This window comes from Oryctolagus cuniculus, chromosome 9, assembly GCF_964237555.1.
Source record: "Oryctolagus cuniculus chromosome 9, mOryCun1.1, whole genome shotgun sequence".
NCBI lineage: Eukaryota > Metazoa > Chordata > Mammalia > Lagomorpha > Leporidae > Oryctolagus > Oryctolagus cuniculus.
This window is the reverse complement of record NC_091440.1, coordinates 77,056,816-77,072,124: the sequence shown is the minus strand read 5'-3', so window position 1 is coordinate 77,072,124 and position 15,309 is coordinate 77,056,816. Positions and strand designations below refer to the sequence as shown.

Genomic DNA, 15,309 nt, shown 5'->3' with positions numbered 1-15,309 from the left:
TTAAAGACTGTGCTTCAGGTGATGTCTAAAGAACTCAAACAGCGTTAAGCCCCAAAGATTGTCTCATGTGCTTTTAATAGTTTTATAGTTTTTTCTATTTTAAATCTATGGCTCATTTTCAATTCATTTTTTATGATGTGTGTGGCTTAGATCCAACATTGCTTGTTTTGACTATGACTATCCAATTGCTCCAGCAATTGTTGATTTTGGCCTAGAGACATACCATATTCATGGACTAGATTACTCACATCAAGATGATTAATAGGTTTAACACAATTCCTTTAATAATTCCAGCAAGGTTTTTTGTACATGTATACACAAGATAATTCCAAAATTTTTATAAATAGGTAAAGGATCTAAACAAACTACAATTTTGAAAAAGAAGAATAAAGTGAGAGAAATCCCTCTGCCTAATTTTAAGGCTTTTCACGTGGTTTAAAGTGATCAAGATGGAGTGGTATTGGCTGAGGGATAGACATCCAATCAATAGAACAGAGAATCAAGAAATAGACCAATGCAAATATAGCCAACTGACTTTTGAAAAAGGTCCAAGGATAATTCAAGGACAGTTTTTCCACAGTGCTAGAGGAATTGCATACAGCAAACTTAAAAGAACTGAAAATGTCTCTGGACTATAATGGATTTAAAATAGAAATCAAAGATATCTGGAAAAACTTGCAATAAAACACACATCTAAATAACCCAGCTGAGAATTCATGAAACATCAGAAAACTTTTATGGAATGAAAGTGAAGGCACAATATATTAAGATTTGTGAAAAGCAAGCTTAAGCAATACTGAGAAGGAAATACATAATGTTAAATATTTATTTTAGAAAAGAGAGAACCCAGAAACTTCCACTTTAAGAAACTAGAATATCATTATCTAAGGAATGCTCTAGAAAAAATAAAACTTGAATCTATACATTAATAGGGCCCAGAATAAGACAAGAAAGAAAAATTAATTCATATCTTTAGGCCTCTCAGGAAAATGATTAATAAAAGAGCAAGATAATTAGACTGGCATCACATTTCTTAAAAAAATACAAAGTAAATTAATATTAGGCAGCATTGTCAATAAATTCAAAGAAAGAGACCTAAAACTATATAACTCATAGAAGAAAACCTAGGGAAAACCTTTATGACATTGGATTTGCCAATGATTTCTTCAATATGACCCCAAAAACACAGGTGATGAAAATAAAAAGATAAAATGGATTATATCAAAGTTAAAAATTTCTGTGCAAAGTATACAATCAAAAAATAGCAACTCACAAATGGGAGAAAGTATTTGCAAATCATATATTGCTCGGATACATAAATGTATAAAAAAATGTATAACTCAACAACAAAAATGGGCAAAACACTTGAATACATGTTTCTCAAAATATATAAAAATGATCAACAAGAATATAAGAAGATGCTTTGCATCACTAATTATTACAGAAATACAAATATAAAGCACAATGAGCTTACCACTTCACAACAACTATGATGGCTTCTATACACTTAGAAACTATCAAAACCAGAAATCAAACATTGGCAAGGATTTGGAGAAATTGGAACTCTTGTGCACTATTGGTGGGAATGTAAGATGGTACAACCACTAAGGAAAAACAGTATGGTGCTTCTCAAAATTTAAAAACAGAATTACAATAAGATCCAGCAATGTAACTTCTGGTATATAACCAAAAGAACTGAAAGCGGATCTCAAGGCAGGTGCTGTGGCTTTGCAGTTAAAGCCACCACCTATGGCACAAGAAGTGGATCTCAAGGCAGGCGCTGTGGCTTTGTAGTTAAAGCCACCACCTGTGGCACCAGCATCCCATATGGGCACCAGTTCAAGTCCTGGCTGCTTCACTTCCAATCCAGTTCCCTGCTAATGTGCCTGGGAATGTAGCAGAAGATGGCCCAAGCCTTTGGGCCCCTGGGGTACCCACAAAAGAGAACCAGAAGAAGCTCCAGGCTCCTGGCTTTGCACAGCCCAGCTCCAGCTGAGGTGGCCATTTGGGGAGTGAACCAGCAGATGGAAGAGCTCTCTTTGTCTCTCTCTCTCTCTCTGTAACTCTTTCAAATAAATAAATCTTTTTTTTTTTTTTAAAGTGGATCTCAAAGAGATAACGGTACACCAATGATCATAATAAAATTACAGTATTTACAATTTATGAACATATTTTATATTCACAAAAAGAAGCAATCAAGTGTCTGCTAAGAGATGAAAGAAAAATTGATACATATAATTATTATTTAGCCTTAAGAAGGATGGAATTTCTGATACAGGTGCGACATGGACAACTTTATGTTAAGTGAAATAAGCCACACACAAAAAGACAAACACTAGGTGATTACACTTATAAGAAGTATCTAGAGTAGTCAAATTCATAGAATTATAGTAAAGTAGAATGATGGTTGCCAGTGGCTGAGGGGAGGAAGAAATGAGGTGTTATTTCCTGCATAGAATTTTCATTTTGCAAGATGAAAACATTTGAGAAATCTGTTGCACAACAGTGTGAATATACTTAATACTGAACTGCATATTTAAAAATAGTTAAGAGTTGGCCAGCGCCGCGGCTCAACAGGCTAATCCTCCACCTAGCGGCGCCAGCACCCGGGGTTCTAGTCCCGGTTGCCCCTCTTCCAGGCCAGCTCTCTGCTGTGGCCAGGGAAGGCAGTGGAGGATGGCCCAGGTGCTTGGGCCCTGCACCCCATGGGAGACCAGGAGAAGCACCTGGCTCCTGCCTTCGGATCAGCGTGGTGCGCTGGCCACAGTGTGCCAGCCGTGGCGGCCATTGGAGGGTGAACCAACGGCAAAAAGGAAGACCTTTCTCTCTGCTCTCTGTCTCTCTCTCACTATCCACTCTGCCTGTCAAAAAAAAAAAAAAAAAAAAAAAAAAGTTAAGAGCAAGCTTTATGTTATGTGTATTTTACCACAGTTATATATTTTTTAAAAAATTTAAAAGAAAGCAAATCCAGGGTTTTATAACTGGTTGAGAAACCCTTTATGTTTTAAGAATAAAGAAAAATGATTTTGCACATGCCTTTCCTGAGGAATCTACTAAAAGATGAGTTTTCCTCAACCAAGCAAGACTCAACTGAGAAAGGTGTACAAAGGGACTGGTGGGGTGTGGATCCTGCAATCAGTAATTTTTTTTTTTAAGTTTCCCAAGTGATTGTAAAGTATAGCCAAGCTTCAGAAACAGTTGTAGTTTCCTATATTTTAATACATTTCTTATTCAATTTCATTTGTCAGAAGCATACAATTTCTTTTGTCTGTGTTACCACTGCCTTACACTTTGTAATAGGAACATCTCTTTTCCAGTAGTTAGTCAAAAAATAGAACACTGATGACTATGTAGAAAATACATGGGTTAGCGGGGCAGAAAGACGGGTGTGAGTACTGGCATTGCCACTCTGTGGTTGTGACTCATTTATCTGAATCTGATTTCTACTAAGCAAGATGGTGGTGACATCAGCTATCATTTGGCTGTTGTATTAGAAGCAGACAACCAATAACTGATGGATACTGGCATCAATAAGAAAGACAACATAGGAAATATTTGTTCCAAAAAATTAAAACCACTTGAAATATGACTGCAATATACAACAAAATGTTAAAATTCTATGGGAAAAGCATGTGGAAGCTAGAACACCCATACCTGCTCCCCTGGCTGCTGAGGACTAGCAGTGGTGGGCTGCTGAGGCGTTGGTGGTGTAAACGGAGAGAGCTGCTGCTGCTGCTGCTGCTGCTGCTGCTGCTGTTGCTGCTGCTGCTGCTGCTGCAGGGTGTTAAAAATGAGTGAACCACCTGGAAGCTGTTAGAATTTAAACAAGAATTAATTAGATAATTTCATATTGTTTTTTATATGAAATATTTATTTTTAAAATATTTACTCTGTGTCAGGCACTCTTCCAGGCACTAAGGAAACATCAGTAAACAACCAACAAAAGAAAATAAATTGCCTACTTGTTTTTTTTTTTTTTTTTTTTTTTGACAGGCAGAGTGGACAGTGAGAGAGAGAGACAGAGAGAAAGGTCTTCCTTTGCCGTTGGTTCACCCTCCAATGGCCGCCGCGGTCGGCGCACTGCGGCCGGCGCACCGCGCTGATCCGATGGCAGGAGCCAGGAGCCAGGTGCTTTTCCTGGTCTCCCATGGGGTGCAGGGCCCAAGCACCTGGGCCATCCTCCACTGCACTCCCTGGCCACAGCAGAGGGCTGGCCTGGAAGAGGGGCAACCGGGACAGAATCCGGCGCCCCGACCGGGACTAGAACCCGGTGTGCCGGCGCCGCTAGGCGGAGGATTAGCCTAGTGAGCCGCGGCGCCGGCCTAATTGCCTACTCTTTAGATTTAGAAAAAAATTCAAGTGCTATTACTTTTAGTTCCCACATATGTTAATACTCTGAAACATAAATCTTTCTGCTTTAAGTTAATAGCTATCTAAATTTATATACTATTAATTCAAATTAAAACTAAAAATTTTAAGGAAACCAACATCCAAAAAACTCCAGGTTAAAAATTAAAACAATGATTTCCAAACACACCAGAAAAGAAAGTTTTTTTATTTTAAACTATAGGGGTTTTCATTATAAGCACTTGGGAGTTTCTTAAGATAAATCCAAGCAAATATCAGCCAAAAAAATCTCTGGTTTGTATAATCAAAGAAAGGAGCATCCTTGGAAAAGTATCTATCCAGCACAACTCTTTCTTAGGTAAATTGGGACATAGCACAGGTTCAATGTTCCTTCCTCAATCACAGATGATAAATGCAGAATAATATAAAGAATATATAATAGTTCTGGCCTTCTTCTTCATTATTAGTGCTCAAAAATAGCTTTCCACTCTTGTGAACACTGAGAAAAATCCTAAGAGTAAAAATAAGGAAAACAGTCCAAACAAACCAACATAATCTTGTCCATATTACATGCATATCATTCTGCATTACAGTGTGCAGACAGACACTGTTCCAATTTGTATAAGAAGTAAGTGGGGTGGTAGGTGTTGTGGCATAGTAGGTTAAGCTGCTGCCTGGGACACCCACATCCCATATCAGAGTGTCTGGGATTGAGTCCTGACAGTGCTTCTGATTAATTTTCCTCTTAGTTCATCTGCTGGGCAGCAGATGATGGCCCAAACTGCCTGGGTCCCTGACACCCACATGGGAGACATGGATGGAGTTTCCGGCTCCTGGTTTTGGCCTGGCCCAGTCCCAGATGTTACAGGCATCTGGGGAGAGACCCAGTGGATGGAATATCTTTCTGTATCTCCCTCTTTGTCACTCTGTGTTTCAGATAAATAATTTAAAAAAAAACTTAAAAAAAAAGTTAAGTGTTTTAGGTTTTAGCTCTAAATAGTTTTCTGTTATTCCTGAATATCAGATGGTTGATTTGTTATTGCTACTACCAACAATCCACGGCTCTGTTATTTCATATCTTTACATTCACATCTGTCTTTAAGTTCTCTGAAGATTATACTAGCTTAATATCTGATGCCCTTTTTAAATTAAAGGACCTAGCATGACACCTGGAATAACTGAGTTCACATCACATCACATAAATTCTCCATTTTCTATCTCTTTATATGTATGTTGACAGTGATAACATGAATAAGAAAAGCAAAGCTTCATCATTAGATAGACACTATAATTGTTGAATTATGGAATGACTATTAGGTACCTGCCATGGAATTAGAAAGTCATACTTTCCTTAAGGAAAAAAAACATAGCTATTTTTAAAATCTTCATGCAACATGTTATAGGCAAATAATACTGCTTATATATCTGTTTAGGGAGGAATTATTTTATATCTACTACTACTATTCTAAAACAAGTATTCTTGGTAGGTAGCAATTCTCCCCAGAGGAAAAGCTAGTTTATGATCAGGCAGGGCTTCCAGAGCCAATGAAAGTATGGTCTATGTAGTGGCTGGGGGATGGGGACCTTTTTTCTGCCAACAGCCATTTTGATAATGATGACCTCATTCACGGGCCAAACAAAATTATCAACTTGGCCGGCGCCGTGGCCCAATAGGCTAATCCTCCGCCTAGCGGCGCCGGCACACCGGGTTCTAGTCCCGGTCGGGGCGCCGGATTCTGTCCCGGTTGCCCCTCTTCCAGGCCAGCCCTCTGCTGTGGCCAGGGAGTGCAGTGGAGGATGGCCCAGGTGCTTGGGCCCTGCACCCCATGGGAGACCAGGAAAAGCACCTGGCTCCTGGCTCCTGCCATCGGATCAGCGCGGTGCGCCGGCCGCAGCGCGCCGGCCGCGGCGGCCATTGGAGGGTGAACCAACGGCAAAAAAGGAAGACCTTTCTCTCTGTCTCTCTCTCTCACTGTCCACTCTGCCTGTCAAAAAAATTAAAAAAAAAAATAAATAAAATAAATTATCAACTTAAAAATTAGCCTGCTATAGATTTATTGAATTTATTGGTTTTCATGTCAGGATCAGACCAAATAATTTCATGGGCTTTATATGGCCTGTGGATCAAACACTCCTCACTCCTAGATAGGATAAAATTCTTTTTCTTTATCCAACTGACCACACAAAGAAACCAATAGCAATTTTGTAACCTTAGAAGACACTGAATATATCTCAAAGTTTCAAATATGTAGAGATACACATAACTTTTATAAAAAACAAAGTATAAAAATTTTAAGTTTACCTGAAGTAGATTTAAGGGCCTGAGATTTGATGTATTTTTTATACCAAATGGAACACCTGTTAAATAAAATTCATAGTTACAACAGAATTAAAACATTACTTCAAATGAACATTATACTTTAGTATATGTAAATACAGTTTATGTATTCTGTGCATAGATGTTCTCATTTTCTATACTTTTAAAATATCTTTAAAACGACCAGAAAAGCACTTTTGCTATTTTGTTGGCTTGGATGGACAACAAGCAAACAAGAATCATGTGGATACCACATATTTGAGGGGTCTTCACAAGTGCAAAAAAAATTCTGCATTATCTTTTTTTTAAAAAAGATTTATTTTTATTTATTTGAAAGGCATAGTTAGAGAAAGAAGGAGCAGAAGAGAGAGAGAGAGAGAGAGAGAGAGAGTGAATATCTTCCATCTACTGGTTCACTCCCCAAATGTCCCCAAAAGCCAGGATGGGCCAGATCAAAGCCAAGAGCTTCTTCCCTGTCTCCCACACAGGTGCCAAGGGTCCAAGCCAAGCACTTGGGCCATCTTCCACTGCCTTTCTAGGCACATTAGCAGGGAGCTGGATTGGAAGTGGAGCACCTAGGACTTCAACTGGCACCCATGTGGTATGTTGGCTTCACAAGCAGGAGCTTTACCTGCTATGCCACAACACCAGCCCCTACATTATCCTTTAATTTCACCTTTCCACAAAATTTTGGAAAACTCCTCAAATAACAAAATTATCTCTAGTTTGGAAACACACTTCACTTACTAGCATCTATTTACACTGCTCAGCGTTACCTAGTACATATTGTAATCATCATAACTCTGAGAAACAGTGTGCTTGACATTATTTTTTAAATACAAATATTAACATTCACAATGATAAATATATTAAATTGGGGTGTAAGAGTCAAAACCAAAATCAAAAGATGCTCTATTAATTTTGAACATACTCTTAAATATCTGTGATGCAATGCAGAGGTCATCATAAAGCTTGGGCATGTCAAAATTTTTCAGTAAATGTCAACTCTGTCATACTCTTATTCTTTTTCTATCACTTTTTTACAGTATAAAAACCAGGGCATGTGTGTTGCACAGAGGGTTAAACTACTGCTTAGGACATCTATATCTTCTATTAGAGTCCAGTTTTGAGTCCTGGCTCCTCTACTTTAGATCCAGCTTTGTGTTAATGTTCATCCTAGGAGACAGCAGATGATGGCTCAAGTGCTTGGGTCCTTTCCACCCACATGGGAGACCTGGATGGAGTTTTAGGCTCCTGGCTTTGGCACACCCCAGTTCCAGCTGTCATGGGCATTTGGGAAGTGAACCAGTGGATGGAAGATATTTTTCTCTTTCTGTCTCTGTAGCTCTGCTTTTCCAGTAGAAGAAAATAATAATAAACATTTAAAGACATTTAAAAATCTTCCTTGACTGGGGTCTGTAGTTTGCTAACCATGTTCTCAAAGTATGTGCATAGTTTGCTCACTGATATACTAATTAGAATACTAATTAAAGTATTTTTATTTTTGCATTAGTAAATTTTATTAAAAAGAGAGGCAGGAAATTCATGATACTATTGAGAAGCCTCATAAAATCAATTAAAATATAACATAATTGATGTTCTTTGCAGGAAAAATTCTCATTAGCTCCTTTCCCTTTAAAACTGGATGATATCTGAATAATACTTTCTTAGCTTACCAAAGGCACTTCCATGCTTCGTTTATTTTCTTCCAAGTATCAGCTAAAGTTACAATAGTTTTATTCCAATTTTAGAACAGACAAAACTGAGGCTAAGGAAAAAAATTCAGCAACATCTTAAGGCCTAAAGATAGCAGCTGGGGCCATGTGTAACTAGTACAACTGGAAGAGTTACAAGTAAATTATCCTGAATTGGAGATTTGACTGCATTTCCAGGGCTTCTTCTAGAGTGCAACTATGCTTGTTAAAATAAGAACATAAACTGGAAACAGGAAATCATAATAACATGTTGAAATTATCTTGCATTTTCTTCTCTCATAACTTATTGAAAGTTTCTGGTAAATTTTTCTTACTATGTTGTTTTCTTGTTAAATTTTTCCTCAGTAGTAAGAAACTGAATTGCTCTAAGACATTAAAATACATTCCCTCCAAGATTATCAAAACAAGGACAAGTTATAATAATGCAATAATAACTTCTAAAATAAAACTACAAATGATGAAGACAGAAAGTATTTTTGAAGGCTAATCACATCTCAGGAACAGTTTAAGCACTTCATCTACATTTACCCATTTAATCCTTATATCTATAAGGTAAATTATATTGTTCTCTCCATTTTATTATGAGAACAATGAGGCACAAAAGTTGGACTTTCTCATGATGATACAAATAGTGAGCTGGACAACACTATTCAAACCGAGGCAGTCTGGCTCCAGAATCCAGACTAACTACCATGCTCTTGCCTCTTCTGCACAACACACATTTTCAAAGTGTATTTATTTTCCTTGGAATATGATTATATCAACAACAGTAAGCTGACTCAAATTTTATTAGAATGTTTGGAAAGAGATATAACTGGCACAAATTTACAGGCTTGCTAAATTCCATCATAGTCTTAATTCAGTTAAAGGCTTTTCAAATGAAATATCTGGGATACTTCTTGAAACAACAATGTTAAATATTTTTAGTAAATGCTATGAATGAGTAACACTTTTACTTTGGTGTGAACTTGAATTTGTGTAGGGGTTATTACTTAATGCCAACATTCTGACCTGCTTGAGAAGCTGCCTGCATTGCACTGGGCAGCGCATTTGGTAGCAGACCTGCTGAGGGGAGAAGGCCGCTCAAGTTGATTCCTGCAGGAGTTATGGCACCAGTGTTACAGCCCAGCATGGAGTTTGAACCACTCATCAAAGCCTGAGCCCCACTGCAGAAGAATAAGACAAAGCATTACACTTGCAATATCAAAGGAAAAATCAGTCATATAATTTCTCAAATTAAGAAACAAACTACTAAACAAATATATTTAGTTGTTTCTCTGTCCTAAATATCAATTTCTAGGTTCAGCTGCTCTTAAATGCCAGAAAATGATAGCAAGGTTGACTAAAAGTAAGTCTATGTATTTATCAAGGCTTAAAATAGAGTTTGGAAAAATGCTAACCAAGGGATTAAAAGATGGTAACAAAGTCAATTAACAAGAAAATCTAAGCTGCTGTCAATATGAAGTATCATCTAAGTGCAGATAATAAATGTATTACTTAAAATCCAAACATACATGTAAGGCAGCTTCTGTCCTATCTAAACTGTTCTCTTTCAGTTTGAGTAATAGTTTCAGTGCGTTCGTAATTTCATAAAAATGTATGTAGATCGATGGAACTATTTTTAAAAACAGAAAATAACAATATCCAGTGCAAACTTACCAAACAGAGCCCACTACATTGATGAAGTTAAGTCCAGCAGAGTTTGCCATGACCTGGTTGGCTGTGGTTCCTGTAGTTATAGATGTTACCATGGTGGAAAGAGGAATGGTCGTTACAGGCAATGCCTGGCTCAGAGACATTTGCTGCTGAGCAAACTGGGTTAACAAAGTGGGCTGAGGGGTGAAGCCTGAATCTTGGGGAGTAGGGGTGGCTGAAGGGGTACTAGGAGTTGAACTCTGAGCATCAGGAGGGTGTGGGGCCGATGAAGGGGTTGGTGTAGGAGTAGATGGCTTAGGAGTTCCAGATCCTGCTCATTGAGAAAAATAAAAATTGCTAGTTTGTTATAAATGGCCAGTCCTTCTTAAAATAAGGTTAATGGAATCTTACTTAGTACTGACAATTTGTTCCAGTTTTTTTTTTTAAGCAGTTAACTGCAAGTGTTAATTTCTACACATGATACATGAGTGCTGCTACACTCAATTACAATTAAGGATGCAGTATATCACCTAAAAATCCCATCAGATATGCTATTAAGGTAACAGTAAAAATATACATTTGTATTCTACCACAATAACCACTTAAAAGTTAGTTTCCTACATGCTGCCTTTGGCCTAAAAAGTTCAAAAGCAATTCAAGTTAATTGTTGTTATTTACGATTTCACTAATTCAAGACATCATTTAAAAATATTGCTTATTTAGTGTAATAATCTGAGATAAACTGTGAACATATTTAATAAATTACAAATGGTTAACAATCATATTTGGCACCTAAATATACAAGCTTAATTCCTAACACATCGTTTATCCTGACAAATTTACAAGAAAACAATAGCAAAGCAAATATTTGATAGATAATACTGCATCTTTAACAGTAACTGTGTACTTCTGTTTTAAATGTAGAATGTATAAAAATCTGTTGTGAATGAAGTATGCACAGTTTATCAATTTTATAAAAAAAAAACAAAAACAAAAACAAAAACCAAAAAAGTAAAACCAAAAGCTCTTGAGGTGTTTTCTTTTTTAGCTTTCATGTCCTGCAGAAAGAAAGGAAAGAAATGTGAATGTCCAGAAGCTGTCACTCAACCCTTACTTAAAGTAACAACTGTGTGCAGTAGATTACCATAATCCATACCCACAACATAAGAAGTGTGAATAAGACTTTCAGAAAATTTATATATTTTTCTTTGTGCAAAACAAGAAGGCAGAAAAATTACACCTTTTGAGCTATCGAGATGAAGTTCACATCTAATGCAAAGACCATCCTATCACTGTGCAGTGTACTAAAGCTTTCAGCACAAATTAGCTATCTATAAAAAAATTCTCAAAAACTTGGATGCTTTCCCCCAAATTGGTATCTAAAATATTCAGATATTTATTATTTTGAAGAAATTCTCCCAAACTAATGCTAAGTATTCTTATATAACTCTTCTTGATGTTAAAAAAAGTATTCAACAGGAAAAATTACATTTTAATATCTTCAGAATAATGCTTTATGATCATCATCACATTTAATAACTGATAATAATTTAGAAAAGAGTGTAGGAGTGTTTTTGAAATAATTGTTTTCAGTTTATTGTATCACCACCTTGGAACTAGTCGGCTTCTTACACAACGATAACACCTGCAGCAACGACTCTTATGACATTTTTGTTTTTTTTGGTATCAGCTCCATTGTTTACATAAATGTACAATGTAGTTTACACTGGAATAAAAAATATTTTGGAATCTTATTGTCACATGGAACTGCCAGGTTATTCTTTTAAGGACATGTGTAGGCTGCAAGAGAGGTATACACAGAGTGCATACACAGATACAGAAAAACAAATACAATTACAATAAACACATAATACATACAATCAACAAGAGCTCTGCCTGAAGCTTCTTGTTATTCATACATTTTGGGTACAGAGTACATTCAGATTTTGCTATTCACAGGTTGAAAAAGTTGTTTTAAGAAACATGAATGCAAAAGCTTATGAAGACTGATTGAAGAACTTAAGTTATGACTCACTTTGTGATGAGCTGGCAGGTGACAGGGCAGCTGGAGAAAGCATGCTAACTTGGCTGAGATCCACAGAAGACTTGCGAGAAAGACTTCGTGGCTTAGAAGATGGAGGAGGAGTTGGAGATTTAAGGAAACTGCTTGCCTGCTGTGGTGTAAAGTAGTTACCTAGAAGAATGCAGAAGTTATTTCTCAGATTTACAACTCAAAACTCCATGAGGAGTAGATATCAAAACGTTAATAAAGTTTTAAAAAGACATTAAATATCATTGTACAATGCTTCCTCCTCCAGATTACAGAAAATGAAGAGCTGTAATACCTGAGGAACTATTTCCTGAGCTTGAAGGAAGTTTAATGGGTGGAGGTCGATGTTTTACTCCTTTGCCCAGTACTGAAGACTGAACTGACACGGTCTCAGGCTGCTAAAAGAGTCACATAAAGCATACTTGGTAAAATTAACACCACTGCAACTCCAGAATGAAAATATGTAACTTCTAATGCTAAAAAGATACTCTTAGTGGCCACAGATTAGTATAGATGGTACAGAGGAATAAATGTCACATGAGACCCATGAAATACATTCCAGTACCTATAAAGGATGGATGAAACATTTCTGAGTACCAGGGGAGGGTATAAAGAGTTTGAAGGAGGCCGGCGCCGCAGCTCAATAGGCTAATCCTCCACCTAGTGGCGCCGGCACACCGGGTTGTAGTCCCAGTCGGGGCGCCGGATTCTGTCCCGGTTGCCCCTCTTCCAGGCCAGCTCTCTGCTGTGGCCCGGGAGTGCAGTGGAGGATGGCCCAAGTGCTTGGGCCCTGCACCTCATGGGAGACCAGGAGAAGCACCTGGCTCCTGCCTTCGGATCAGCGCGGTGCGCCGGCTGCAGCGCACCAGCCGTGGTGGCCATTGGAGGGTGAACCAATGGCAAAAGGAAGACCTTTCTGTCTCTCTCTCTCACTATCCACTCTGCCTGTCCAAAAAAAAAAAAAAAAGAAAAAAAAAAAAAGAGTTTGAAGGAGAGGGCAAAGAAGTGAGATGAAGGCAAAGTTTCTACCCCTTTATATCTATTTGTTTCTAGGAAAGTAACTGGTGACGCCACATGATTAGAATACAAGTATTCATTGTACTTTTGTCTACTTTATAGAGCTTTATCTGAAAATTTCTTCCATAAAAAGTTAAAAAATTTTACGTTTCAATTATAAACTAAACAACACCAGCAACCCTCGAACACTGATCTTCAATTTGATCTTCAGATTCCTTGAAGAATAAATAAGCACAAAAAAAGTAACAACAATAAAACACACTTCTGTTTCTTTCCCTGGAGAAAGCTGACTCAAACTGGCTGAGCCACTGGAGCTGTGAGACATCTTGATTGGACATTTGGCTTCATTCTGGATCAATTCCTGGTACTGGTTGACCACCCTGAAATATTAGGGGAAAATAGGTAAGGATTAATTACCCTTGTTTTAAACACAAACATATTACATAGAAAATGAATAGTTATAATTAATGGGAAAAATAGTTCTTCAAATTTAATACAAAAACTAAAATCAGGCTATTTGTGTTAAAAGTAATGACAAGTTCATGTTTACAATATTTTGGTAATTACTAATCTAAAGATACAATTTTAATATCTTACTTCTAATATAGAAATTACAGGGATTACTTATACATTAAGCAGCCAAAGAAATTAATCACTGCCTCTTTCAGATTCTAATTAAAGTACCAGCTAGAAATCATCTTCGATAGCTACAGTAGACATCTAAATTTTATTTAAAATAATTTTAAAGCTTATTCTTTTGTTTCTTAATTCTATGACCAAATATCCTAAGAATTAAACATACCAGCAAAATGTAATGAAGTCCTCCAAAATCTCACCCCATGAAAATAACCATTCTTAAAAGTTTGGTGTATCACACCCTTTCAAACATTTTCCTAAACTCAACGAAATTTTAAAATTGGAAATCTTAGAAATTTTACTGTTCGATGATCTAACTTTACAGATGAGGTACATAAATATTAAATGGTTTATGTTCACACATTTAGTGGCACAACTGAAATCAGATTCTGATTTCTAATACTCTGTCATATTTGCCATTCTGGCAAAAAATAAAGATAACAATATTTTTACCTTTCAGCATCTGTCTTTGATCCAATAATGAACCTAAAGTTAAAAACAAAACAAAACAAAACACAAGAAACAAAAAACAAAAGAAAAGTATTAGATAAGAGTTGTCTTAAGGAGTCCTGGGATTACTTTTGCAGTCTTCCATATTTTAGTCACAGTACTTTGATAAATTGATTTTAAATCTATGAATGTCATGGAAAAAAATTTTAAAATACAGTTAAACTTATGAAGCAATGACCAAGCTTTGCATGCATTATGAATTAATAGTGTGAACAGTTTATCAAAATATAATCTGGGCTGAAAGTTACCAAGTGCTATACACATCCTTGAAAGTGTCAGCCCTGTAGCAAAATCACTGAACTACCCTGAGTAAGACCTTTGGCCTTTCTCTCAGTTTAATCTTTGATATGGGAAGTCATTATTAATGTCTACATAGTGGGACTATGTGTTAGAATATATTTCAGGCAAAGAAGGTAGTTTGTTGCCAATTCAAATAAACATCTTTACCATGTCTTTTTAATGAGTTTGACATTTATATGAATTGTAATAGATTATAATAGTGAGTTTGTTTATTTTTTAATTACCAATTTGAATGATCATCTGTGGAGCAGCTGAAATATAAAATGTAAAAAAAAAAGTCTTGGTTAATGCAGCTCAAACTTTTAACTTCATAGATATTAAATAATTTATGAATATGGAAGAATAATTGGAAGGTAATAAATCATGCAGCATCTTTGCAGCAACTCCCTGATATAAAAACAAAAAAAATCAATTCTCTTCCTGTCAAATAAATTAGTATATTGCACTGATATTTTATGAGAATATATTTTTACCCTTGTGTTTTAAAAGATTAATAATTATAAATGGCCAATGTATATCTATAAAGGGAAGATTTTTTAAAATGTAAGTAATCAAAATATTTACTGTTTTTATTCTATCTACAGCATTAAAAACTAGTAATGTGAAAAAATTCACTGAGGATTCCTTGATTGCTACTATTTCCTCTCATTGGCTTTACCTATTCATGAGGTTACATTTTAAAATCCTTTTTTTACTTGAGTTTCAATTAGTATTTTGTATAAAAGTTTTACAAACAAATTTAACACAAATCTGGGCCCTGCCTTTTTCTGCTGAATTCTTTT

The 15,309-nt window shown here is 36.4% G+C and overlaps 1 protein-coding gene across 38 annotated transcripts in view; it reads right to left on the bottom strand.

The window, feature by feature from the left end:
- Positions 1–15,309, bottom strand: part of SUPT20H (SPT20 homolog, SAGA complex component) — a 44,124-nt gene that overhangs the window by 3,566 nt on the left and 25,249 nt on the right. For 17 of the 38 annotated variants that reach the window (XM_008273563.4, XM_051831775.2, XM_051831773.2 and 14 more), the window contains exons 15-23: positions 14,752–14,778; positions 14,171–14,203; positions 13,344–13,461; positions 12,360–12,462; positions 12,050–12,208; positions 10,039–10,345; positions 9,391–9,545; positions 6,650–6,705; positions 3,655–3,810 (exon numbers count right to left, since the gene is read on the bottom strand). In XM_008273563.4, coding sequence (XP_008271785.3) covers positions 3,655–3,810; positions 6,650–6,705; positions 9,391–9,545; positions 10,039–10,345; positions 12,050–12,208; positions 12,360–12,462; positions 13,344–13,461; positions 14,171–14,203; positions 14,752–14,778 — 1,114 coding nt within the window. The remainder of the gene's footprint in view (positions 1–3,654; positions 3,811–6,649; positions 6,706–9,390; positions 9,546–10,038; positions 10,346–12,049; positions 12,209–12,359; positions 12,463–13,343; positions 13,462–14,170; positions 14,204–14,751; positions 14,779–15,309) is intronic. The other 21 variants (XM_051831777.2, XM_051831779.2, XM_051831778.2 and 18 more) reach the window with 3 other exon arrangements.